The sequence below is a fragment of the Scomber scombrus genome, chromosome 12, assembly GCF_963691925.1.
Source record: "Scomber scombrus chromosome 12, fScoSco1.1, whole genome shotgun sequence".
Taxonomy (NCBI): Eukaryota; Metazoa; Chordata; class Actinopteri; order Scombriformes; family Scombridae; genus Scomber; species Scomber scombrus.
This window is the reverse complement of record NC_084981.1, coordinates 12,767,014-12,794,824: the sequence shown is the minus strand read 5'-3', so window position 1 is coordinate 12,794,824 and position 27,811 is coordinate 12,767,014. Positions and strand designations below refer to the sequence as shown.

At 38.3% G+C, this 27,811-nt stretch overlaps 1 protein-coding gene across 1 annotated transcript in view; it reads right to left on the bottom strand.

The window, feature by feature from the left end:
* eys (eyes shut homolog) overlaps positions 1–27,811 on the bottom strand; it is a gene marked incomplete at its 3' end in the record, with an annotated part of 165,495 nt that overhangs the window by 31,549 nt on the left and 106,135 nt on the right. Inside the window, 2 exon segments of the mRNA XM_062430919.1 lie at positions 10,619–10,769; positions 21,985–22,161. Coding sequence (XP_062286903.1) covers positions 10,619–10,769; positions 21,985–22,161 — 328 coding nt within the window.

The following is a 27,811-nucleotide window of genomic DNA, read 5'->3' as shown; positions in this document are numbered from 1 at the left end:
TGCGACCATTGAGACTATACTATAAACTGACTGTGTATGACTGCGTATACAATACACACTATTTTATGAGAAACTTTATGCACTGGTAGATTGGGTTGGAAGCAACGGTGCATTTGTGCCCCTCACAGCACCCAAAACCCAGGAGAGACAACAAAAATAGAGAACGGCTTTCACAGTTGGATTTAAATAATAATGCTAGAAATAGGTTTCTGCTCAGTGCTGTGGTGATATTCCTTAAATTGTGTTCCTCAGCAGATATGAAATACACATAATCATGCCTGTAAATACATTTACGATAAACCATGGAGTGAGATAACCAGTCAGAACCAATATCCATGATAATGCTTCAAATAAAGCATATAATAATTATAATAATAATAATAATGAAAAAAAAACAAAAAAACAATCACAGCAAAAACATGATCATGGGTACCCATTATGTCATTGAGGATTAATTAATGATAAAAATGAGGGCACAGACTAGATATACATTATAAACCTAATGAGTAGGAAGACAATTTTATCATTTGACCCTCTCGGTCTCTCTGGGGAAAAATACAATTGTACTAGTCATTAATGTTGCAGCCATAATGTTAAGTAGCTGGTCTACTTGTGTCATATTTCAGCTTTGGCAAAGTCAAGTGATTCTCTTGCCCCAATTCATCATTGGCTTTACATCCGCTGTACACAATAGCAGTCCCTTTACAGGGCTTTACATTATGCAAAAGGTTGCGCACAACATGCCGCACACATAAAGATGCTTCTGTTAAGGAGTAATCCACATAATGCACTTTGTTCCAATGGTTTATTCTCTATTTGCCTGTAAACCTGTAACACAAGTAATATGTTGTGGTTATTTGCAAATCTGCAAACGCTATTCAACCATTTTTTTGTATCACTTTTGATGAGGAAAAATCTTCACATGTTTGCTTTAATGGCCAGATGGAAACAATCAGGGCAATCGCCCTCCTGCTAATTTGAAACAGGCTTCCAGGACGCCTCCCTGAGGCAATCACACGCATGCAACTTCAGGTAGGACTAATTACAGGTATGGAAATCACGAGAGCTGTTTTGTCCACACACACACACACACACGCACACAGACACAGATAAATTACGGAAAATTTTAGACTGCAAACGTGAAATACAACCTAATGTCCAGGGGAGACATCCATCACCATCCACTGTGTGTTGGGAGTGTGACTGAGGTCATTCTCCTGACATTAGCACAACCGTACGTGATCAGTGAGTGATTTCAGAATATTACATTGCCCCGCTGTTTATTTGCACAAGAACATAACAAGATCCTAATGAAAAGACTGAAATATTGCAATCCATGTGTTTGTGCAAAAAAAAAGAAAGAGGGGGGGCTGTTTGGTGAGGTATGAAACATCACAATATTGCTACAAAACACCCTCTTGCCGAAGGCAGTCGGTACATATTTTGGTGCTTACTACAGTAGCTTTTTATTTGGTCTGCTAATGCTGCAAAGACTGTCCCTGTGAGACACGGAGAGCATGCTCACTAAGCAAACAGGATGATGTTACTTGATGAGCTCTCGTGAGCACAGTGAATGCTCCACCAGGCTAATTTACATTGGTCTTGCTCTAAGGCAAAGATGACTATTTATGAAGATGACTATGACTTCTTTACTTAGTCTAGTAGCTGGATAGCTGGGAATATGCCCCACAGGCCCACATCGTCATCACCACCACACACACACAGGCAGACATACAGACGGAAAAGAACCACTACGGATTCTATTACACAAACAAACATATGAGTGAATCAGTAGAGAAAAAGGCCAGGATTTGTCTAATACGGAGATGAAACACTGCTGTGTGTAATTTCTTATTGGACTCCCAGTGCACCATTCAGCGCTGGGTCTCATAGGACCAACAATAGCAAACTTGAGGTAAACAAACAAAAACCGTATGAATATTTCATTTCTCTCCAAATACACAAAACCACAATATGGCTGTGATCATTTTTACTTACTCAATCATCATTTATGCATTTCTTCATCTGGCTAATGCTCTAATCATAAGTGATTTGTCATCCCTAACATCCTCATTTAGACTGTCTGCTGTGTGACTAATTCAGTGCAACTGCACGACTGCAACTTTCCTGAGGATCACAACTGAAATATTACCGGCAACATTAAGGGACCTTGCAAATATTTTCAGCACAGCACCTTTACCCAATGGTATTTGTTAAAACTGATGGTAGGTGTTTGTCTTTACAATCCTACTGTAACATGCTTCCTTTACGGTACCCAGCAGAGAATTCATAACTTCATTCATAACTGGGGGTGTGGGGGGTGTGGGGGTGGTGGCAGCGGGCGGGGTCATCATTTAAATATTACTATTGCATAAAACATCTGAAAGTATTGGCAACAGATGGCAGTAAAACATCATGCACTGGGCTGGTGCTCTTGCAACAGTTTTCACCAGCTGATAGGCAAGATGTAAATTTTTTTCTAAATGGCTTATTATTGTAATCATAATTCCGAACCTTACAAAATGCTAATAATAATGTAGTACATGTTATGTGGTGAATTTATAATTTGGGAATCATTTAGTGATTTGGAGTCAAGAGTCTATTAATTTAGCAACTAGGGACTACATGCCCTGCAATGTTTTATACCTGCGAGCAGATATTGAGTGTAGGATGTAAATGGGTCACACATATTACATAGATAAGGAAGAGTGGTGACACCTGTTACTTTGATGTTCTTTTTAGCATAACATACTGTAGATTAACACATCAGAAATGACTGAAAAGAGAGAAAATAAACTCCCATATGTTTAATTATCATGTATTGCTACAGAATAAAATGCCATATCACACCTCAGCACCTACCGCACAATATGTCAAGAGGGATCTGTTGGTACAACAAGCCTTTTATCAGACCATAATCTACACCTATATTGACTGTAATGCCTGCTCTGGCTCTGGTGCAGTGACTCTCTCACACGCAGCACTGCAGCATTTGCTGCATAATTTGTGCTGTGACTGGCAAACCTCAATTAATTTGGGTAGCCTGTGCTCTATCATTAGCCTATATCTCCAGCAATACAATTAGACAGCACACAGCGAGCCTCTTGGCAATGTGGGGCTTCACAAAAGAAATTCCAAGTGAGCAGGCAGGGCTGCTGCTTCTTCAATGAATCTTTTATGGGGGTAATACAACGCTGAATACAGTGTGAATGAAAAACATACACTGCATGGGATTTGGCATTGTGTCAAGAGCATGAGGATTTAAGAACAAAATGCTCAATATTAAGATCTCATTTCTCACCCAGTTGTACATGAGGCATGGCACTTGCCCAAAATCATTTTTTTCTCCCATTAATCTTCCAGAGATTGAGACCCAGTAGGAAAGTGTTAAAGATGGGTTCTGTCCACTGTTGATATAGTTCAGAAAATGTAATCAATTGCTGTTTACTAATTACTTTTCAAACGCAATTGAATTCTTTACCCAGTATTCAGAAAAAACACTAATTACTACAGTGATTACTTCACGTTTGAGTAACCTATAACCATGTACGCATGGGGTACTCACGTGTGCTAAAATGCAAAGTGAAAGAATGAACACCAAACAGCCCTGTCAGTACTTCATTAAGCATACATATTGTTGGGCGAGTTGACAGAGGGGAACAGCGAAGTGTTTCTGACCTGGGAAAAAGTTCAACTCAGACTTTACATCAATTTTCTGTGATGTAAAGAGATAGCACTCAGACCCTTCAGCCATTCTGAAATTTGCTACTATGAAATTCTTCTCAGCGTCTTGCCTCACAGCACTTGTCTTTTTTCTTGCTCTTACAACAGCTGTTGCTAGGCAACAATTTCACACCCACATGTGCAGTTTTATATCAAAACAATATTCAAGAGTTGGTATTAAAAATAGATTTTAAAAGCATCATAAAATACATACAATTCCTCATGCTATGCAAATAATGGCATTTTCACTACTTTTGGCATTTCGCTGAAAGGTTTCAATTTTTTTTATTTTGCGTTGAACAAATATACCTTTCAATATATATGTGAAATGTGACCCACACCCATAGCCGTTTGTTTTAGGTGTGTTTATCTCTGCTATGTGTGGAACACATTGCTTCAGGAGATTTGGATGAGACTTTAAGCTGGGTGGACCAGCTGACTCAACTATGGAACTAATGAGAAAACATTGGTTGCAAATCTTTTAAGAATACAGATTTCAATGTAGAAACGGAATGCAAGGACTGATTAAAAATTAGTGATGGCTGGGATTTTTTAACCATGAACATCTGCTTAAAGGGACCTGGTTAATTTTTTGACCACTAGTAGCGCTGTAGAGTAAAAGTCTTTACAATTAATTTTGTTTGTTGCTCAGTTGGCAGCAATAACTCACAAAAAAATGTGGTTATGCTTCAGAAACAGCAAGGAAGAAAAAGCTGCAAGTTAGCAAATATTGATCTAAACAACGCTTTATAATATTTTAAAAACCAGCTTTGGAAATCCTTTATGAGGAAGAACATATATCCATCATGTTTGTTGGGCCTCAACGAGACCCACAATTTACAAGACAATTCTAGCTTATATGTACATCTCTCTAATGAAGGAAGGAATCTCTGTTGGCCTATGTATGTATGTATGTATGTATGTATGTATGTATGTATGTATGTATGTATGTATGTATGTATGTATGTATGTATGTATGTATGTATGTATGTATGTATGTATGTATGTATGTATGTATATATGTATGTATGTATGCATGTATGTATTCCCTTGACACATCTCTTGAACTGTTCATTCAATTGGTTGAAGGGTGAAGATTCAGGGGTCTGCCGTCTGACTCATTCATGTCAGGGAGAGACCAGAGACGAGGCATGATCCAAGTCAGAAAGGTGCTTTAAAAAGAGAAAAGTAGACAGCGAAAACAGAGCTTTGTGTCTAGTCAGAAAGTGTAGCGTTAGCAGCATGTTTAGCATATCATCAACGTGTGACTACACAGAAGGCGTTCAGGTACATGGTTGAGTGTAGGTCACTTGTGTTTTAGAAGTCGCAGAGCCCAATACAAGGTGACTGTAGCTACATGCGTACAATGAAGGAAATACTTCCAAAGGTAGTTCAAGGCCAGTTTGACCCATATGCTCAGAGACCTTGGCGATTATGAAGTGTCACTACAGATAAAGCACAAATCTTTAGAGCAAACATGCCCGCTCAAACCCGAACAAAGAAAGGTAAAGAAAATAAGAAAAATCTAAGAGTCCAATATATAAATAAACGTAATTATTTTGCAGCCCTTATTTTAGACTATTTTAGGCAGATGTATTAATTTTTTCTATGTGTTGCAAAATAGCGACTGGAGGTGAAGCAATTGGCCAGTTCTGAACAGGCACTTTCTGAATGGGCACTGCACTAGCAATAATGGAGATATCAAAGATGTGGGAAGACTATATTTGGTAAATGAAGTGTTTGGGCCATTATTTGTAGGGTGGTTGATTTGGCTCCTACTGTCCACATGATGAATCCCAAATGACTCCTGTTGTATAGGTAATTCACTAAGGAGAATAACATTTGCTAACTGAATTTGGGAAATCAATAATTAAATAGAAAAAATACGTAAACACAGGATAAATATCTTGTTATGAAATGCTCTTTTTTGTTTTCTTTGATAATCTTAGCATTTCTTTTTGTCTAAAGGGCTTTTTGATCGAATGAAACTACTCTAAATCAATTCATCAGACATCTGCCTGGCAAAAAGCAATTTGAGTCTGAATTATAAAAATACATACAACAATACTCACCACATCACGCACAGCTCCTACTCAAACTGAATATTTAGTGCATTTTGAACACAAATAATGTGACAGTCTATAAAAACATCAACAGGAACTTCAAAACCTATGAGATGCTAAACACAAAATCCTCTGTCTGTCATAAACAAAAGAACATTCCCTGTAAGTCAGAACCATACTTGAGAGCTATTTCTTTGACTGGAAAGAGAGGAAAAAGAAAAAGAAAAAAAAAAAACACCCACAAAAGTGGCATAAATTTGAATAATCATATCTGCCAGGGACTTTGAGTTCACATGTGACAAGGAAAGAAATGTGATGCTGCAGAAAGCTGTGTCATCCTCATTGATCTTTGACTGAATGAAAATTATTCTAATAACAAATGCTCAACAGAACAAGATACAACCAATAATGTGCACACAGCCTCACCAATGACCAGGGGAGCATTTGGAGTCTGCCACTCTCAAACTTTAATCATAGTAGTATTGCTCCAAACAATCCCAAAGGAAAATTTACCAACATCAAAAACCTAGCCAACAACAAACATGTCCTCCCCAAATGAAAAATGACACAGCTTGCCTCCTGCACATTCCCCGTTATGAAATTATGTGGCAGTACAGGGTATTTCAGTCTCCTTTTGTCTTGCCAACTTTTGTTTTTATTGGAATTCTGCAGTGTTAAGAGTTTAAAAAAATTACAATTAAATATTTCAAGAGATGGAAAATATTCTTCAACTTTGATATGTTGGTAATATTTGATGTATTTCACATTTACTATCAATCTGCCTGTCCATTATGCATTCTTTCATTGGGAAACTCAATGCGCCATAACACTATTACATTCAAAAAATCTCCATAAAAATTGGCAGTGTGCCTGAATAAATAAAAGCTATAATATCCTAGTTTCCTCTACATCACACCAAACTTTGTGTTTCAGACAGGTTATAAAGTAAATGCAAGCTCATTTAAAGAAAGGTTAAAGGAAAGGTCGAAGTAGAGCATGTTTCATGAATTTAGCTGCCTATTTGGATTGTTCTGATCTTTTTTAGTGCAATCTTACTTTACAAAAGCGGCTCTACAAAAGGAAAATATGATTCATTCAATAAAGTTTAATGTCAGAACAGGCTACTAAATTCTTGATTAAATATTCACAATCTCTTTCATCCCTATTGTGTGGATGATTAGCCTGATGGAGTGGTGTAAGACTGTTAAACAGTAGTACACTGTGGATCCAAGAGAATCGCAAACAGGGGTAGGTCAGAAGAAAATCCTTCAGTTTAATGCAGATATTTTGAAACATGCATATATATTTTCAGTATATTAAGATATCTTATCCAAATTCTGTTGATACTGAAGATAACAGTGTAGCGCATCAGGAACATCTGTGTAGACCACCCACTAGAGGTATTTTAAATTTAAATAAACCCTCCACATTGTTTAAATGTGTTGTGCTGCTCTCATCCTTGCAACTAATTGTGGCAGCAATTATGTCATCATCAAAACCACGGCACATAACAGCCCAGCATAGACAAACTTCAAAGAAAGAGAGCCTTTTTTTCCACAGTACATTACTGTATGTTGAGCAGAGGTGACATACCATCTTTTAATTTCATCAATGTTGCATCAGTGCAAAAGGCAGTCAGCTATGTATATTACATGAACAAGCTGAATAACTGTATTGGTATGGAAGCAAAAGGTTGTTTTCTTTTTCTGATGCTGTGTGTGTCAGCAGAACAGTGCTTGAGATGACACTAAGATTGGTAGGTTGAAAGTAAGAGTGAGTGTATGATAGATAGTATATTGAAAAAAAAGAGGGAGATGAGCCTATGTTAGAGCGACATTAGGCAATTTGGATCTTCCCTGTTTGGTCATTGGACCTTGGATTATTTATAGTTAAATACAACCACTACCCTGCACCACAGAGATGCTGACAACAGCAAGTTCAAGCATATTCATTCAGTGTTGCCAACTACCATCCCAGGAAAGTAGATATTCACTGCTCAGACATCACTAGATGATGTCATGCTCTCATTTGCATATGAATAAAATTGCTGAACCGATCAAGAATAAATAGAGGCAGAGCTCAGCAGCAGGCCCTCTCTCATTTCTCCCACTGGCTCACTCTCCGCCCCACAGTGTCTGAGCTGTAAGCCTGTGTGTGCACTATGGAGACACAAGATCAGCTATGCATGGGGAGTCATCGTGATCAGACCTATTTGTATGCGACAAGAAAGTAGTGCAAATGCATGCGGATCAGATTCAACATTTGGTACTAAATCTGTTACCAGATGCTCAAGAGTGAAATGAATTCCATATAGTAATCCAATAGATAGTATATTTGTATGGCTTTTAAGAAATCATTTTACAAAGAGAGGTGAAAAAGATGCTCAATCTGGTGACAAGTGTGGCACACTGATAAAAGTAATTGCTTTGTATTATTAGATTGTTATTTAACCAAGCTAGCTCTACCATCTACTCCAGTTATTGCTATTGTATGCAGGTCATGTATATCATTTCCCCTAGGCTCCACAAAAAACATTTACATTTTCTTTTTCATTTTATGTGTTGTTCTGTGTTCTGATTTCTTTTTGTAGTGTATTATGCATTAAACTTAAAGCTGTGTTTTTGCGGAATGGAATTGTTTGCTGTGTTCCTTAGCTGGAATGAGGTTTTCTTGAATGCTAGAAAAGAAAAAATCTTATTTTTCACTGGCTGTGGCTCAGGAGGAAGAGCAGCTCGTCCACTAATCAGAAGATCGGCAGTTCGATTGCCGGCTCTCCAATCCACATGTCAAAGTGTCCTTGGGCAAGATACTTAACCCCAAATTGCTCCTGATGGGTGTGCCAGTAGTGTGTGAATATGCATTAGATTAGATCCTGATGAGCAGGTTGGCACCTTGCGTGTGTATTAATGTGTGTGTGAACGGGTGAACGTTTATATGTATTGTAAAAGGGCTTTCAGTGGTTGGAAAACAAGAAAAGTGCTTCATTTACTGTGAGTTGGACACAGTACTGACATAAACACAACTTTTAATTTAGTTATTTATTAAGTGAATTATATAAATGTTTGTAAGTAAAATAAGAATGTGGTTGTATTATATTCAAAAGACCCAAAACACCCTATGACCAAAGGTAATATCACTGATGATGTGGCCTAGATTAGCATCGTAAATATGTTTCTGTAAGAAGTGAGGTGACAAATAGTATACTATATGTAAAACATAAAAAAGTAAAAAATACTATTGTCTGCTTGATAATACAATAATTTTATTATACACTTTGTCATTGGTTTAAGAAACTTAAATCTAACTTCTCCTAATAGGAAGAAACCACTGCAGTGCCATGAGCTCACTGAAAGAGTCATTGAGCTAGACTTGTTCTACAAGGCCTTTCATCATGAGTAAGAGATTTTTATTTTGAAGTAAATTAATTTTATTTGGAGGTAAATATGAGTTGTGCATCAGATCAGACACATTTTTAAAGTAATACTAAATAAGAGGGTACTGGATCATTTAGAAGATGTAAGATGTCTTTACTACATGTAGGCATGATTAAGTCTCAGCTGCTTATAGGAAAATGCTCAACGACCATTACCTGAAATGGCCAATTTTCTCAGCAGAGTGAATATCAAAGGTTAATGTTCCTAAATCACTGTGAAGTACCTGTAAGTCACCTACAAGATGCCACAGAGAGAAACAGACATTTTGGAGTGATATTTTGCCCTTTTTTGAATGGTCAAAAATGATACACAGTGTAGTGGAGCTCAGTGAAAAATGTAACACACAGTCTGACATACAGTAGGATGTACAGTAGTTGGTATTAATAATATACCTATTTTCTTGTGTTAACTTAAATAATGCTTATGTAATCCAATTGATTCATGCATGAGATTCACACAATGGAATACAATAAATAAATTGTACCTCATTGATATTGGTTGTGATTTATTAAAAAAAAGTTTCAGAAAAAATGAATATGTGATGGCAATCTGTGTTAATAATTTTCTGAGGGAAGCAGCTGGCTGTTAGCACTAACCATGCCAAGACCAGAACTGCCAGGACATTGGACAGTAGTCGTCATGTTTTATGTGACTTTGACATTTTGACACACGACAGGGACTGCACTGTTGCTGAGGTGCACAGACATCCAGGGCATGAAGGCTGGGTTTTGTCTGATGGATTGAGCTTTCGTTGCAATTCTGTATTATTGTAGAATCAATTCTCTGATCAGCACTATGTGGACAGCTACTGCACAGACAAGCTTTCACAGGGTTTCATCAAAAGGACCATGGCATGCAACCTTCTCAAAATCCAACCGATATAATCAGGCAAGGGTGCATGATGAATTAAGCACTATAAAATAAATCAAAATTAAATTAAAAACATGCTTTGTGTTTATCTTCTGTAATTTTTCGTGTGCTTTTCTTTGAAAAAGAAGAAAGAATTAAATAGCAATTGTGTTATTTTATAATGAGAGTAGTATTAAAATTCAGTGGGTGATTCAGTTTTGTTCTTTCTTTTGAGAACATGACTTTTAGCACAGGTTTTCACTTTTTACATTTAGTTTTGTGGCTTTGTGATATTGGATTGTTATGATCAACCCTTTAAATCTGCAAAGTTGTATCATTCTGATAAATGTAGGAGGCAGGAGGAATTTAAAATGTTAACCATTCTAGTATTTAGATCTGTCCAAAACACATTTTCATTCATGAAGACTATGGGTCTTGTTGTTATCTTTACAAAATAACAGCTATTAAATGAAATCTGTTCAAAAGTGATCAACAATATGACTTTAGCATTAGAAAAACAGAGAGGGAAGTAGGAGATGCATATCATACCGGATTGTAATTGGTATCCATCTGTTATTGTTGATGTTCTGGTCTGCTGCTGCATTCAAAACATGACTGCCACCACAGCCAAGTTTAGCAACAGGGTTTCCATCTTGAAGAAACACATGAAGGAAGTTTTCCCCAAAGTTCTGTTCCTGGGCTGAAAAGGTAAGGAAATGTGGTTAGTACAGAGTCTCTTTTTCTGTATTCATTACATTATGTAAGCTACAATATTAGGAATTACTTCAGGATTTGCTCTCAATTGCTTTCACCGTGTCTGTGTGTGTGTTTGTGTGTGTGTGTGTGTGTGTGTGAGGTTTAAAACTGAAATGCAAATGAGAATACAAGACAAAGATGGAGACATGGTTGGAAAGTGGTTTGACATGAACATGTAGTGTAGGGTAATTATGGTCAGGGTGGTGGAGATAGAAAGGACTGCATTTGCTTTCAACATACTCAAGCATACGGATGACTATTCATAATGATCTGTAAATCCCAATCCACCATTCCAGCCAAGCAGCAAACAGAGCTGACAAACAGCAAGTACGACTCAAAGGGACCTATCCAGCTAGAATAAACTAATTAATGGCAGTGTTTTGATCATAAGGCCATGCATATGATCAACACCCCACATGCGAAAACCACGGGTAGGATGCCTGCTTGTCAACAAATCCACTCCACAGCTGATGGGTATGCTTTTCTTTAGACTGGAGTTCACCTACTCTAGTTGGCACTGCTGTGCGTTCCACATCAGATGCCAATAAACACACATGGCACAAACAGTGCAACACTTGCTCCTCTAAGAACAATACATCAAATTGTACAGTTCCAGACCTGATATATTCACAGGTTTTGTCTGCATGCAGCACTACTGTAACTTTCTCTTAAAGCATTCAGCTTGGACAGACTATATGGTACACAAGTCATTTAGCTCTTAGCTAAGGTAAAAGTAACAGGATAAGAGAAAGCAGATAAATCTACCCACAGGGCTTTAACAGCTCCTTTGAAAGGGTTAGGAGCCCTGCTATCACTTCTTACTGAGGGACAGAGGAACTTTCCAACTGATTCTGCCAGCTTAAACTTTGTATGGTTTAGGAGAGACTAGAGAAAATGTGTTTAAAAATATATCTCAACTGAATTACAAGAGGAGATGACTGTTGCAAACACTTTAATATTAAAGTACAAGACTCTCTGCAAGATAGTGTAAATGAAACCCATCCAATTGGCCTTGTAAACAAAAATGATACAATTTTTCGTATTAGTATCAAATAATCCTTCAGTTCAATCTCTGAGAAGCTTTCCCAGTCTGGGAATCAAACAAAGCACTGTCCACCTGGGATAATGCCTCACAGTACAACTTACTTAAACTGCACCAATACTAGCTGAGTCATCTATGCAAAAAAACAAAAAAACAAATAAAAGGGTGAGGTGAAAAGCAAAAAGGTTGCCCCCCTCTGATCCCACCTGGCTAGAGGGTGGTCACCAAGTCCTGTTTGTGATGTTGCAGGTCCAATCGCAGCCTTGTATCCCATGGAGCCAATGATAGACTCACTGCAAGAAGTTCAATGAGTTTTATTTGCTTCTTGTTTTAAGAAGTTAGCAGGGCAAAAGGAGCTGTTGGCAAAAACTTGCATCTCATTCCTGCCTTGTCTATTCTAAGGCTGGCAGGGGTCTCTGAGATAACAGCTTCTCCACATGGAAGTTAGATATCACTTTTCTCTGAGTTCATTTGGTTGTGAAACAGGAGAATGACCGTGGTATGACCAGTTTACTGATAATGCAGGTTGTCAGACAGGACGCCATCATCAGCTTTGCCACTTTCAGGCCTCCAGTATATTATACCGCAATGGGAATTTCTATTGGGCTTTCACACAATCTGTTGCCAGTGAGACAGCACAGCTGGGGAGCAACAGACAGCAACTGTATTAATCCTCCCACACAGGCGAATAGGGTCTACAGTAAGGTGGTTGAAAGAGAGCACACACCAGTCCTGCACTGCTGTCTAAGAAAATGAATAGAGGCCAAGCAACATAAAAATGTAGGTCTTTGAGGGAGACAGAGATAGACAGATAGCCTGCCACTCTTGTGCCACATTTAGGGAAGACATGGTAGCAGGGCAGCAGAATACTATCCAGTTTAGAGAGACCTAAAATATTTCAGTGATTCCAACAAGGCACATTTCAGCTGAATTAGAGAGAGTGACAAGCGGCTTAGTATCCACAGGGTGCTGCTGAGTAGGAACAACACAAGCAGGGGTTGACCACTTGGATTTCACAATGAAAATGACAACAATTGAGGCAAGGCACTGTCAGAAAAGGGACAGACTGGTACAATTTGCTGGGCTAAGATGGACAAAAGGTGTGTGGACTGCAGAGACGGTCATATGTTTTCGTAATGCGTGTGCCATTTGCCATGAAGTAATGGGATGGGTGGAAAACTTGGACACTAGAGGAAATGGCGCAAAGGCTGAGCTTGTTGTTTCATGGCTGCATGGCAACTGATATGAAAGCTCTGAACAATTCCTCCAGGGTAAGAAGGCCATCCAGAAAATCCCCATCTCTTTGTCGCAGGGAGGCTATGCTTAGCTTAATATGCTGCACTCTGATAATGCATTTTCTAAGCCGACTTGGAGGTCTTCCTTGTCATAAGGCTCGACAGGGGTGCACTTAACAGTGCCATACTATTAACTGCTGTTGCCGAATGGACCAAAGGAGGAATATCTTGTTCAGATAATCCACTGTTTCCTTATCCTTGTTCTGCAGAAGGACTCCTACTCACTGACAAAGACTGGAGACAACTTAAGCAGCCAAAGTGTTATTCATTAGGATAAAATAAAAATAAGCATTATAAAATAGTATAGAATGTTTTGATTGCCCGTGAGCATTTATTTAATTTGCTTCCTGCTTGAAGGAGAAAAAAAAAGAGGCTTAAACTGAGTCTCTTCTATTTCGTTGGCACATGCTGCCACTGGCCTGTATCAGGCGCAGACACATTCATTATTATAATTATCCTGATGACATTTAGTTGCACATACTGTATTTCTGCCTCAAATCTTCTGCCCAGCAATATCTTGCTAGTGAACAACACCTTTCATTCTCCCTAAGTGCCACAAAAGCAATAAACTTGGGTGTTATTGTTAATATTGATCTCACATTCCAGACTCTGAAGCTTCTTGTCACATACAGATGCAGAAGAATCTCTAATTGCAACAGCTTCATACGTAAAAAGACTGTGCACTGTTTTAACAAGAAAGAGAAAACTTGTTCACATCTCACCAGTCCTAAGATCTCTGCTCTGACTTCCTGTTCATTTTAGATCTCATTATAAAATGTAACTTTTTGTCTGCAAAACCTTGCATGACCTTGCTCGTCAGTACATCATGTTTGTCATTACGAGGGACTGGACAGGACTCCCCAGGTTTTCCAGGGGTTAAATCAGAAGCTGACAAACCCCCTTCGCATCAATTTGCCTTGTGTTCATTATCATTGCTTTTATTTGTTTGTTTTGAATTTCACTTATTAGCATAATAACCTTAAATCCAGCCCTGGAGACACCCTCCATTCCAAAGCCCTCCAATCCCAACAGCTGAGCCCAGAATAGAGTCCCCAATGTCAGTTGGTGCTGAAACTATCTGCCCCCTCTCAGACACATTCTGACCAGTCACACACCAACACTGCTTTACAAACACCAATCAGAATAAACTAAATTAGAACCCAATGTAAAGAAGCTTATCTGGAACACTGGAAAGAAGAAACTAAAAGGGAAAGTATATTAAAATGTAATCTGGCCCTTAAAAGTGATTATGAAATGGCAGAATATCTCTCTACTGTCAGAGATAGAAAGTAGGGACAGATTATAACCAAGTACAAGTTCAGTGACCATGAATTGGCAAAAAAATAAAAAATAAATAATCACAGTAATCAAAAGAAAACAGAATATGTGGACTTTGTTTGACAGGTGAGGTTGAGACAGACTGAAATTGGAGTTAGTAAAACATTCTCATGTTCTTCTCTTAGTAAATCTTTTGTTTGTGACATTTAAACGGGGACATCTACTAATTCAAAGAAACAATGCTTCATATCATAGCCATGACTTCCCTGTCACAAACAATTATGTTTTGATACATTTTTTTTTTTTCATAGAGTGGTTAAAATAAACCCTTTTTTTTTAGTTGTGATGGGAGCTTTTTCAGGAAAACTTTAAAATGCAATGGAAATATGCATTAACCCTTAGGTATAAATATAAATAGTATGACTGCTAGGGATTCTCTTTAGTAGTGCTTGACATTCCTGTGGCTGAAAGAAGGAAACACTTGAAATGCGACTCAAGCAAAGATGCAATGCTTTATACAGCGCCTATAGAAAGTCATCAGACCCTGTGAAACTCTTTACTTTTTGTCACATTACACACTGGAAATGAAAACTAATTCAATTTAACTGTGTTGAGCTGTATGTACAAATTATAACCCTGATCATCACAGCAAAAATTACAATTCTGATGATTCTGGACAATTATACCTGGTTTGGCAAAGTGATCAGCCCCTTGGAGTATACCATTATAAACTTGCTCAGATGCCAGCGATGAGCTTCCAGATCGAACACCAGGCTAATTGCCCCCCACCTGACATAAATTGTAGTGAATTTAATTACTTCAGAAGAAAAACCAGCTGTTTCCTGATGGTTCCATGGTTGGAAAAGTGCTTTCAAAAGGCCTCTGGAATAAAGTTGTAGGAAGGCACAAGTTGGGTGAAGGCTACAAAGAGATTTCAAAGGATTTAGCTTCCCCCTTGAGTACCGTTCAGTGCATCATTAAGAAGTGGAAAGTGTATGGTACCACCAACATCTTTCCTACTTCAGGCCATGTGTCCAAACTGGATGACTTGAGCCAGGAGGACATTAATCAGAGAAGCTACCAAGAGTCCAAAGGCAATGTTGAAGGACTAAAAACCTTTATGGCTGGGACTGGTCAGTCTGTACCTGTTCTGTACATTTTCTATTCAGTAATGATATTTAATTTGTAAAAAAGCAACAAAAGAAAAAGGGAATAACTGATAAAACCACAAAAGCATGTCTGTGTGGCTAAATTACAAGTAAAAGCATAATTATTCTTGGCACATAATCATTACTGCCACAATAAAGATTCAGCTGAGACTCTAATTTCCACAGCAGCAAAGATGACAGAAACTGTACAGATACAACTTCCTTCTGCAACAATGAGCCTTTGTCTCTGCTCAAAGCAGTTGTTTTCGCTTAGCGCCATTACTCATTTGCTGACAAATATTATTTACCACAGATGTCAATGTTGCCCCATCTTTTATTTTTCTATTTTTCTTCTGTAAGGATATTGTTCCCTGTCATCCCCATGGCCCTGTTACTCTGCACTGAGCCTAACAGAGTGTTCGTCCTTTTGTCAGTGCCTGTCACCTGTTCTCTCTCTTGCTCTCTCTCTCTCTTTATCTTTCTCTCTCCCTCACCCCCACCTCCTTGCATTTCTCTTCTCGAGCTGACAATTGAAGTCCAGGGGGAGACTTGCATGTTTGCTTCGGGGAGAGGTATAAAAAGGGGAGCGGAGAATAAGGAGCAGGTCTGCTGAAGAAATTCTCCGCATCTCAATGCATGTCTTTTGGTTCTCTTCTGATTAACTTTGTCTGTTTGATCTCTGGAGTTTTCTTTTCAGTTCCTATCTTCTGATGTGAAAAAAAAAGATGGTGCACTATGAGCCAGGAAACATTACTAGATAAAAGGCACTGTGCCCTCTGCTTTCTGAACATTCATCTCTCTTCATGACAAGACTTGCAGTATGCTTTCTGGCTTCCAAGTGCTGCAGCAATGAAATATTATAAATACGATTGAGAATAAAGAACTGAATAGATACTGATTAAATCCCAATAATTAACTTAACATCATGATTATGTTTTGTCTTTTAATGCAGTGTTCACATCTGCTCTTGAGAGCGGTAAAGCTGGTTAGGAGTGAAGAAATGATTGCGTCGTGTTGTCACAGCAGTCATTATTTTTCAAACTAATCTACAGAGTAAATCTGTGGAGACTTAGACAAGCAGTGACTTAAGATCAACACGGCCAGATAACTTGTGGCAGTGGATGTACAAGGCAACTAAAATGATGGGGGGGAGGTGAAATGACTTTGCTAGCTTGACATCAAGCACAATCTAATTCACTTGACACACATCACATCTGATAACTAACTTGAGGCTTTTTTCCAATGTGATCCTCCTCTACCTCGCTCTACTGAGATGTTCTTCATCTGTCCCTGGTGAAATATATATATATATTTACTTTGTAATATCCAGAATAAAGATCACCCACTAGTTCTATTTTTATTATTTTTTATTTAAAAATAAAAATAAATGCAAACTTGTTCTCTGTCCTGTTATTCACAGTGTTCACTGCACAAAGAGGGAAATGGAAAATACTAATCAGAATACTGAGGGGACCTTTTTATAAAATTACTGTATTGTTTGAGCACACTTTCCTTGTATACACCTGGTTTACAAATGAAGTCTTTTCCTATAAAGTGTGTGGCTTTTGCTTATTGTAAAAATATCCTCAATCAAGTATTGAAAAGCATCCAGGGGAAAACACAGGACTGAAAAATATACACCTCAATTTCCTACAGCTGTGTTCTTTTTGTTCATGCAATGTGCTGTTTTTCTAAAAAAAAACAACAACCCCAAAACAGTAATTAATTCAAGTATGGGGTAGCATACTAAAAGCTTTGCTTTGCAATTATCTTGGTGCTCTGTTCAATCATTGGACTGTTTCAAATGTTGTGTCCAAAGAATGTCCCCTAAACTTTCCAAAACTCAAACCACTCAATTCAACATCAAATGATTAATTGGCTTTTGCAAACACAGGTGCGCACACACACACACACACACACACACACACACACACACACACACACACACACACACACACACACACACACACACACACACACACACACACACACACACACACACACACACACACACACACACACACACACACACACACACACACAATTATATGTAAATGGTGAACTGCTCCTATTTTTCCATTTAAATACATTAAATGGACACATTTTAACACTGTCAGACAGAATGCTATATATTTGTCTTCAAACACTACCATTGTCTACATGTATTCAAGGCTAAACTGGCTGACCTTTCAATTGCATCAACCTTCAATAAAGCACTAATTTAGAGTCCTATTAGGTTCTGAGGTCTGGCTAATTAATAGCTCCTTAAATACAAAGATTTAAGTCTTTGGCGGAAGACTACGGCACTTAACAGCATCATAGGAGTCCAATGTCAGCTCAGAGAGAGAAAAGTCAAGCTAATATTACTCTAAGGAGTGAAAAACTTACTATATTTACGCATTATGGCTTACACCATTACAATGTATTTAAAAACTGGAATGAATTCTAATCACATTTTTCCATATATACTGGATGTAAAGAAGGTGTGGATGGTCCTAGCATCAATTGCAAGAGAAAATATTATATTTAATGAATTTGCACATTTGTATAGTGTTATGAACATCACACACGTTGAGTAGAGACATTATGAAGCTTGGATGTAAGCTTACTGCCATTTTTGTCTGTCACTGACTTTTGATCAAAGGAGAGGAAGCGTGGGTGAGCCCTGCGGTCTACTGCCATGCGTAATAAGTCTGTAAATGTAAATGAGAGGCCATGAACCTGTCGATGATGTCACAGATAAGAGGTTAATCTAGGTTATACCAGTAAGATAAATGCTGTGAGCAGCTAGGTGCAGAATCAATCAGCGATCACCACACAATCCATGGCTTTTACACTTCTGTTGGACAAACGACTGACTTGTGGTGGTGTCAAAGATAGCCTTATAAAATCATTGTGGCTGCAGTTTTTAAAGCAAGAAGGTGCAACTGTCCTCCACTGATACTCTTCTATTGTGTCTATTAGAGAAACTAAAGCTCACCCCTTACTTTTGGTGGCTGGTACTTAATATACTGTATGCATTCATATATATTTCTCAATACCCGAAACAAAGTTCTCATGGCTCAGCTTTCTCAACCCTTAAAAAATGACCACAAATCTACAGACTCCTTTCCTCCCAAAACAATGCTCCATTGTTATGAGGGTCTAATCAGTGGCTGTCTGGCCTACCTATCCAAACCTCTTTCTGTAACAAAAGAGAGTGTGTGTGCAGGTGTGGGAACAAAAGAGCTTGCAGGAGGGAGATGTACAATGTAGAGCTCACGGTTGACGTAGAGGGTCAGCCCAATCCTCACTACCCCCTGTTACCGACCAGCTCTTGCCTTTTTATAAGGATTCCTTTGTTAGTTTTCAGGTCATAGCTCATCGTCAACAGTGAGACAACAAAACAGGCAGCAATATCTCACTGCTGTCCACAAAAAGCAAATCTGTTGTCCTTCAACTCAGACCCACATCCCCTTTCCCCACTTTTTCTAACCGGATGACCTCCTTATACATCTGGAAACTTTAGTTGTGGTCTGAAGCTGTTTTATGGTTAGGAATGTTATGGAGTTTATTCCCTATCTTAATTCAAGAGCATATTAAATGGATTTGAGAGCAGTATTTATTGATTTCATGCTCAGATTTTGTGATATTTACTCTCAAAACTCTGCTCTCGCGCTCAAATTTGCTGTGCGCATGCTCGCACTCGGTTTCAACGTTGCTCGCGCAGATTTCCTGCACTCACACTCGAGTTCTTCCTCTCGCGCTCAGGGAGTTTGTGCTTGCGGATCTCTGCCCTGCTCTCGAATCAAAACTGTAAACGGGTGCGTTCGCTGCTCTTCGAGGAGCGTCGCATACGGACGGGCACTCTTTCAACCGGGTTTATCCACTCCTGACCTCCGGTGCTGTAATAAATGTGGTTTCTTTCATTTTTTTGACCACTGTTGGAATAAAATATCATTTAATAAATACACAAGCGTCCGTGATGTTCATTAAAATAGCTATATTGTAAAATAATAATAATATTTATTAATATCATTATTAATAATAGTATTATTAATGATATTATTTTTTGACCACTGTTGGAATAAAATATAATTTAATAAATACACAAGCGTCCGTGATGTTCATTAAAATAGCTATATTGTAAAATAATAATAATATTTATTAATATCATTATTAATAATAGTATTATTAATGATATTATTTTTTGACCACTGTTGGAATAAAATATAATTTAATAAATACACAAGCGTCCGTGATGTTCATTAAAATAGCTATATTGTATTGTGTATTTATTACATGATATTTTATTCCAACAGTGGTCAAAAAAATGAAAGAAACCACATTTATTACAGCACCGGAGGTCAGGAGTGGATAAACCCGGTTGAAAGAGTGCCCGCCCGTATGCGACGCTCCTCGAAGAGCAGCGAACGCACCCGTTTACAGTTTTGATTCGAGAGCAGGGCAGAGATCCGCAAGCACAAACTCCCTGAGCGTGAGAGGAAGAACTCGAGTGTGAGCGCAGGAAATCTGCGTTGTAACCGAGTGCGAGGACACAGTGCGAGCATGCGCACAGTAAATTTGAGCGTGAGAGCAGAGTTTTGAGAGTAAATATCACAAAATCTGAGCATGAAATCAATAAATACTGCTCTCAAATTTAATATGCTCTTGAATTAAGATAGGGAATAAACTCCATAGAATGTCCATAACTATATACATTGATGCAGGTGTATCTTAAGTTATAACCGTGAGCAGAGACGGAACAATCCTCTTCAAGAAAAATAAGTGCTTTCTCGCCTCTCTCCTGTATCCTTGGAAACACATCTTTGTGTTGCACAATTCCCCACAACAGCAATAGATGATTCATGGTGTTGTTGTCCCCAAGCAACTTATTTTTATCAGTCCAGTGATTTTTAATATTACAATTTAGGGTTGATAAGGATACATGTGTTTTGCAAAAAAAAAAATGAAACACCACAGGCAATTGATATAATCCTCCCCTTTACTTGTCTCCTAATCATCTTCAACATTGTGAATATGTTATTGAACTTAGATCCATTCAGATTTCATTCAATATTTTCTTGTTTGTTAATGTCTTTGCTATAGCACCGTAGACATTTCAAAGCCTCAATGCAATCAGTGGCTGATAATCAAAGCACAGACTGGCAAATCGTTTCTGAATTATCAGTGATCCAAAGACCAAAGAGGTTGAGAGCAATAATGGTAGTGATAACGAGCCCAGCAATAACAGGAGTTTTTCAGTCGAGAAAACGTCCCCTATTCAAAACATGTCTAGACAGCACCCTGCACCCACAGACTGTACTAGCCCTTCTCTTTTGTGGAGCTTACATCACAACAGATACAATGCTTTAGATCACATATTCATCTTCTGTGTGTAAACTCTACTGTGGCTGCACTGGAATAGAAGGAATAGTTGAGATTTTGGAAAATATGCTCAAACGTTTTTGAAGAAGATCGATACCAGTCAAGTAGCAACTGAGCACAAAGACTTCAAACAGGAGATAACAACTAACCTGGCTCTCTCCAAAGGAAACAAAATCTTCCTAGAAGCACCTCTAAAGATCACTTATTAACACCTTCACTTTGTTTATTGCATGGAGAAGCATTGACTTAGTTTCAGAGTTGTGGTATCTTTTTTTTTTCCTGGACTATTTCTTGGTTGGTAGGTTTTTGCTACATTTGGATATAGCCAAGCTAACTGTTTCTCCCTGCTTCCAGTCTTTTAAGCTTACTGGCTGCTGTAGCTTCATACAGACATGAAAGTGGTGTCAATCTTCTGATCTAACTCTCCACCAAAAAGGGAATAAGTGATTCCCTAGATGTTCAACTATTTCAAAAATAGAAGTATTTGTTAAGAGGAAATGAGAAGCATCCGGGCACTGCCAATGTCCACAAATGTTGTCTGGAGTATCTGGAGTGACCTTTAGTGGCTGGTACTGGATCACAAAGCATAAGTTGCATGAAAGCGATATTGCCAGGTTAGATTTTTTTTGTTCTCTATGTATTTTGTATGGATTCCATAATGGATTTTATGTAATTGTGTTTAGTTAGAACAAAAGAAAAGAAAATAACTACAGTATAAATCAACTGTATATCTCTTGCATATTGGACACTGACCAAAATCCAGATGCAAATCCACATTTATCTGTCCTACACAGCAACCTATAAGCTACTAAAACATCATTATTTTAAAGCACTAAGAGATGATGGCATGCACCATGGGCTATGACAAACAGTCTTGTGCACTCACAAGGACATACAAGGAAAAGGCTGTATGAAAAAGCATTTAATTTAATGTACATGAATATGCATCTATGCAACCTGTATTGATGCATGCTCTCACAGTGCTGCAGTGCTCTCAAACATTTTTGATAAAAAAGAGACTGTACTCACTGTAGAGGATGGTGCCCTGTGTAGACCTTGTTTTTACTGTCATATAGAGAATAACAGTGGTGTCTTTGACAGTAGCAGGTAGATTATTGCTGTCACCAGGAGACTGGAGAAAGGATGCAAGAGGTGGTAGCTCCAAATAAGACGTGCCATCAAATGATGGAATATATACTGTGGTATCTAGAAATGTAAAAAAAACACACACAAACATATCAATTAGATGCATTTAAATTTAGTGAAAAAATGAGTATAACCACAATATCCCTTCAACACATTTTTACACATTTGTACATGAGATTCAAAACAATTCAACTGTTATCTACCAAATGAATTGTGACATATGTAGTTAAAGCAATGCCCTACAGTGCTTGCATTAGTGAACAGAACAGCAAGAATTGGCTGGTCGGTGCCTTCGCAGCACTGATAGCTTTCCTGTGAGCAGAGTCAGCAGGACCCTGTCAGGGCTATGTGCTGGTGTGTTATTTCCCACTGGATGACAAAGGGGTATGACTTTAAGGAGAGGTGGAGGAGGTACCCTCTCAGGTCATCAACTCCACAAGTCAGTGATGCTTTTCCACAAAGGACACTGTATGGTGGATAGCTTGCTGTTCAGGTGCATGACAGTCAATTCAAAATAGGCCACCCTGGCCTCCGCTCAGGGGATTCTACCTTCAGAGTCCAGCTCTCAAGGAAAACTGCAGTTTATTCTCAGTTGAGAACTCATGATATACAGTAAGAGTAGGGCTTGCAAAAACTACTTTTTATTGTAAGAGGAGTGTGAATATCCTGTCCTGTGTTCACTTTTTTGGTGCTTTGATGTTGGATCAAATGGATTTTTTTAGGAGACCTGTGAATGATTGACAACAGTTAGAACAGACTAGAGAGGAAAAGAAATGCAACACAAAGAATACAGAGCATATGGTACTGTTGTGGCCTCAAGGTCAGGAGTTTCCATGATTACCTTTAGATAGTACAGACAAATGTGATGTTCAACCATTTACATGTGGGAAGAACTTACTCAAGTAACCTTTTGGGTTTTACAAGCACATATATGAATCTTACAATTACTGTATGTGTATATGTGTATAGACTCAAACTGAAATCAAGTTAAAGCTAATTCCAGTATGAAATGGGCTAATGAGATCCCCCCTGTGTTGCCTTCCTTGAGGTTTCTTGCATTTTCATTTTTTTTTTAAGGAATTTGTCTTTTAATTGAAAGATGTTGTGTTGCTGTAAAGATTGTAAAGCCCCCCGAGGTTAATTTGTAAATGGTGATATTGGATTATAGAAATAAAAATGACTTGACTTGAGAAACATCTGATGACAAACACTTTCACTGCTTAATGGCAAACTCATATTTGCACTTCCTTATACATCGTTGCTTTGAGATTAAGAAATATCTATCTCTAATGCGTCGCCTACTATTTGATAGTAATGGAGGAGAGGAGTATGTGGCTGATGCTTTTTTTTCACAATTTACTGGTGGACAGCTTGATCTATGAGTGAGCCACTCGTGGACAGAAATATTCTTGCAACAGGTTTATTCACAGCGGCAGGGATAACGTAAATCCTGAGTATCAGTCACTCATGTCAACAGCCCATCTGGAAAATGGCCCTAACGAGGCTATGAAAAGGAGCCATTATATAATAAGTGAAAATATCAGCAAGGTGAATTGCAGGTTTTGACAATAAGGACTGCTCAGGGGCCTTGGGGCCGGTAAGATGCTGACTTAGTCCAGTTTAATGATCAGTCATCAGACCGACACCTGAGAAGAGTTTCTGCTTGTACCATTTCTCAAATGGTCATAATCTTGTTATCTCTGCCCCATCTCCACTCCTGCTTTTTTTGTGGCCGATCAGAGTGGATGACTCTCCTGACTTGCACAGAAAATGTGGAGCTGACATGACAGCCAATTCTTCAAATTACAAAGAGAAAATAAAAACTGTGTTTCTTCTGTTGCGGAAGGTTTCCTTGGACCGAAATGATGAATCAATCCTGTAATGTTTGCTGGCAATTCCTGAGTAAGGCAGATTGTGCTGGCTCACTTTTAAAGGCACCAGCAATTATAACAATAACACACTGATGCCCACAGAAAAGAGCTGGCAGCACCTAGCCAGTGTGTTGGCAAAGCAGGGAGCTGACAACGTCACATCATGTCCCATTAATGTCAGACACAGGAAGAGAGAGGCTCACTACCCTAAAAATAATTTTGTTTACTTTTGAAAATTAATATATTATTTCCCTGACTACATTTACAGAAAAAAAAGATTATATCTTGGCCCAATTTATGAAAATAGTACTTGCACTGAGCATCAATTCATAATTTGTAATTTGATTATCTTTCTTCTTCTTACACATCAAATTCAGTCAAATTCAGTTGAATATCTTATAAAATGCACAAATAAAAACAATATACTTTACACTGTTTTAAAATAATATGGATTGTTAGTAGGGATGTGTGTGGGGTGATGTATGTGAAATAAGGAAACACACAAGAATTAACACAGAAATCTGCAAAATTTACATCTGTTTTTTGTTTATGTTTTTTTTTACTAAAGATAAAAGGAAAAGGGAAAAACGTAGTACTGTTTGGAAATATTTTACAAATGACACTAGCAATGTTAAAACAGAATGAATAGTCTTATTTGGATTAATATCACAGTCAGCTGTAAGTTGTTGAAAGACAAAGGTGGGACAAATCTGCTCCTCACTTACATTTTTATTAGTCCTCTCTGGCCAAAATCCTATACCCCAGCTTCAATTATATGAGAAATAAGGACATAAAGTAATGAGCTGTAGAAGGAGGTCATGATCAATACAGACCAGTCTTAATAATTTCCTGCCTCACCGGTTTCGTCTTTTATGCCTACTTCCTTACCTCACAGCCATCTACTCCATAACTAATTTTTGTGATCACTTAGCTCTCAAGCGAATGCTTACATACTTGACAGATTGTCTTTGGCAAGGTCGACGACCTACTGTGTCGTCTTTGAAGAGACAATTTATCATAGCTTAAGACTCTGACATGACCAGATGAACTGGCTTTATCTTGACTAAACCTGTCTTATGGTTGGCTACTTGATATCAAACACTCACTAAACCAGAAGTCACTGGCCTGGATTATGGTGCAGCCTACCAGAGGTGCAGCCCAGGGTCCAAATATGAGCAAGCTTCTTATGGGCAAGTTGAACGGAAATTCCTACTAAATCTGACTGAGCAATAAGTCTCAGTCACTTTGGAAAAACACATCACAGAAGTACAGTTGATATACTGATGCGGTAAAGTTTAAGCCTTAATCCAGCACTGACTAGAAACTGCGGGATTCACTGGTCATCTATGTTTAAATTAAATATACACATACAGTACTGTACACTGTTCTGCTGTTTTTTTTATCTTGAATCTAAATTATTCCTTTTTTTGTATAGTTGTTTCAATCTGAATTTAAAAGCCTAACCAGAGATGGAGGCTGCAAATTAGCTTCAGCTAGATGCCCAATATACTGATATATACTGTAGATATTTCATCAATTGCATTTCATCTTCCTCTGCAACAATATTTATCTGCATTGTCCTTATTCAATAGACAAATATAATATGTACTTTTGCAACAGTGGCATTCAAAATAGTGTGACAATTCTATATGTGTAAAAACAAGTTAGCTGTGTGTCTCTAAATATAATGTATGATCTGTAAAGCCTACAGTGTGTAGTCAATATGTGCTTCATTATATGATATGTCGAAGAATCAACTGTATCATTTGAAAACATGTATTACTGACATTGATTTGCTTTAACAATACCATAAGAGGAAGATATTTCCCTTACGTACTGTATGACATGTCAGCATTTCATCTAGGACACAAACAAGTCCACGTCATTACTCACTGGGTGGGATGACATAGCTATAAACAACTCGGAGCAGGGGTGACTTGCTTTATTCTTCTCTTGTGGCTATTACTTAATTCAACAAGATGTAAGGGCAAGGTTGTCACCCAGCAAAGTTGCCACAGCAACACACATTCACAGTCTCTGTCAGCATGTAAACAGCCTCTGGACTTCTTCTGTGGGCTATCAGAACTAGTCTTGCAAAGCACATCAGTGGATGAGTGCTCATATGAGATTGCACTCTGTTAAACCTGAGAGACCGAACTGCTTTTGAGGAGGAGCAAATCCCCAAACTCAGCAGAAATGAATCTAAAAGGCCACTGCTGGTGTTTAAAGGAAGGTTTATGAGTGTAAAAAGTTGAGGGATGAGCACGAAATTACTTTATGGTCACGGGGGGTAAAAGATGAGGATAAATTCCATGATTTTTCCACGACTGATTAGAGAAAAAAGCAAAAATATAATTACACAATTGTGAGAATGTATGATCAAATCAAGCATAAATCTGATTGATTATATATACATACTGCATTAATTTCCAATTAGTAAGGATAGCCTTAAGATCACATATTGTCATGGCAGGCAACATATCCATGCTGCAGTCACATGTAATGATATTTTGCAACACACTAAAGCTGGAAGCTGCAACAGGGGAAAATAAATAAATGAATGAATCAAAGAATCAATGCATGAATCACATTCCTTTTTTCCCCTCCTGGCTGTTTTAAAGTTGGCCAGGGCATTTTAATAATTGGCTTCGAAAAGCAGCTTCTCTGTCATGTAAGCTTTCCTCAATGTACCCGTCTCCCACGGGAAAACAGATGAGAGTGAAGTTTTAAAAATAGCATCATTTTTGTTACAGTGCCTGGAGAGACAAATGACATTTCAGTAGATGACTTAAACACCTGTAAATTAGCAGTTTTGGAACACATGGCAGAGGTGTCAAATCAGGGTGTCAGGTGGGCGGCTGTGGCTCAGGAGGTAGAGCGGTCGTCCACCAATTGGAAGATTGGCGGTTCGATTCCCGGCTCCTCCAGTCCACATGTCGATGTGTCCTTGGGCAAGACACTTAACCCCAAATTGCTCCCGTTACTGTGCCAACGGTGTATGAATGTGTATGAATGATTAGCTTCCCCTGATGTGCAGGTTGGCACCCTGCGTGGTAGCTCCTGCCATCAGTGTATGAATGTGTGTGAATGGGGTGAATGAAATGTATTGTAAAGCGCTTTGAGTGGTCGAAAAGACTAGAAAGGCGCTATATAAGTACAGGCCATTTACACAGCCTGCTCGAGCCATGTTAGTGATTGTTAACGATAGCTTTGAGCGGCATTCTGTCAGATTTCCATGTTTACCATAAATAAAAAATTATGCTATCAACTTGAATCATGTACCGGGGTTACAAAGGTGATGATCAATTTTATAATGGTAATAAAAAAAAATGTCATTGCTTAGAATATTCTCCAGGATTAAAATGTACAGCAGCACATTTGATGTTGGGTGGCCACTGTTAAAGCTTTTCATTCGAAACCCAAGAGTGAAAGCACTGTGAGCATGTTTACTTCAATGCTCTAATATGAGTTACAGAGTAAATGGGCACGTGCCCGGGCCATCACTCTTGATTACTGTTGCTACACCTGTATCGCTTAAAACAATGGCTTCCTGACTTCAGACGGAGAAACACAAAGGCAGGCTGCTCATTTCTAGCTGGCATCAGCTGATTGTGCCACATGAAATGACAGCTGTCGGCAGATTTGATCAACTGTTGCTAGCTAGCTAATTAAGAGTACAGTGCATTAGCTTGTTCGTATTTTCAAACAATTGATGTCACTACAAGAGTGAAGGCTTTGATGATGGAGATTACTAATATGTTTGACAAATGTAAGCAAACTAAATACTTTAACTTTTGGACTGTAAATCAGAGAAAAATACATTTGAGGATGCCACCATG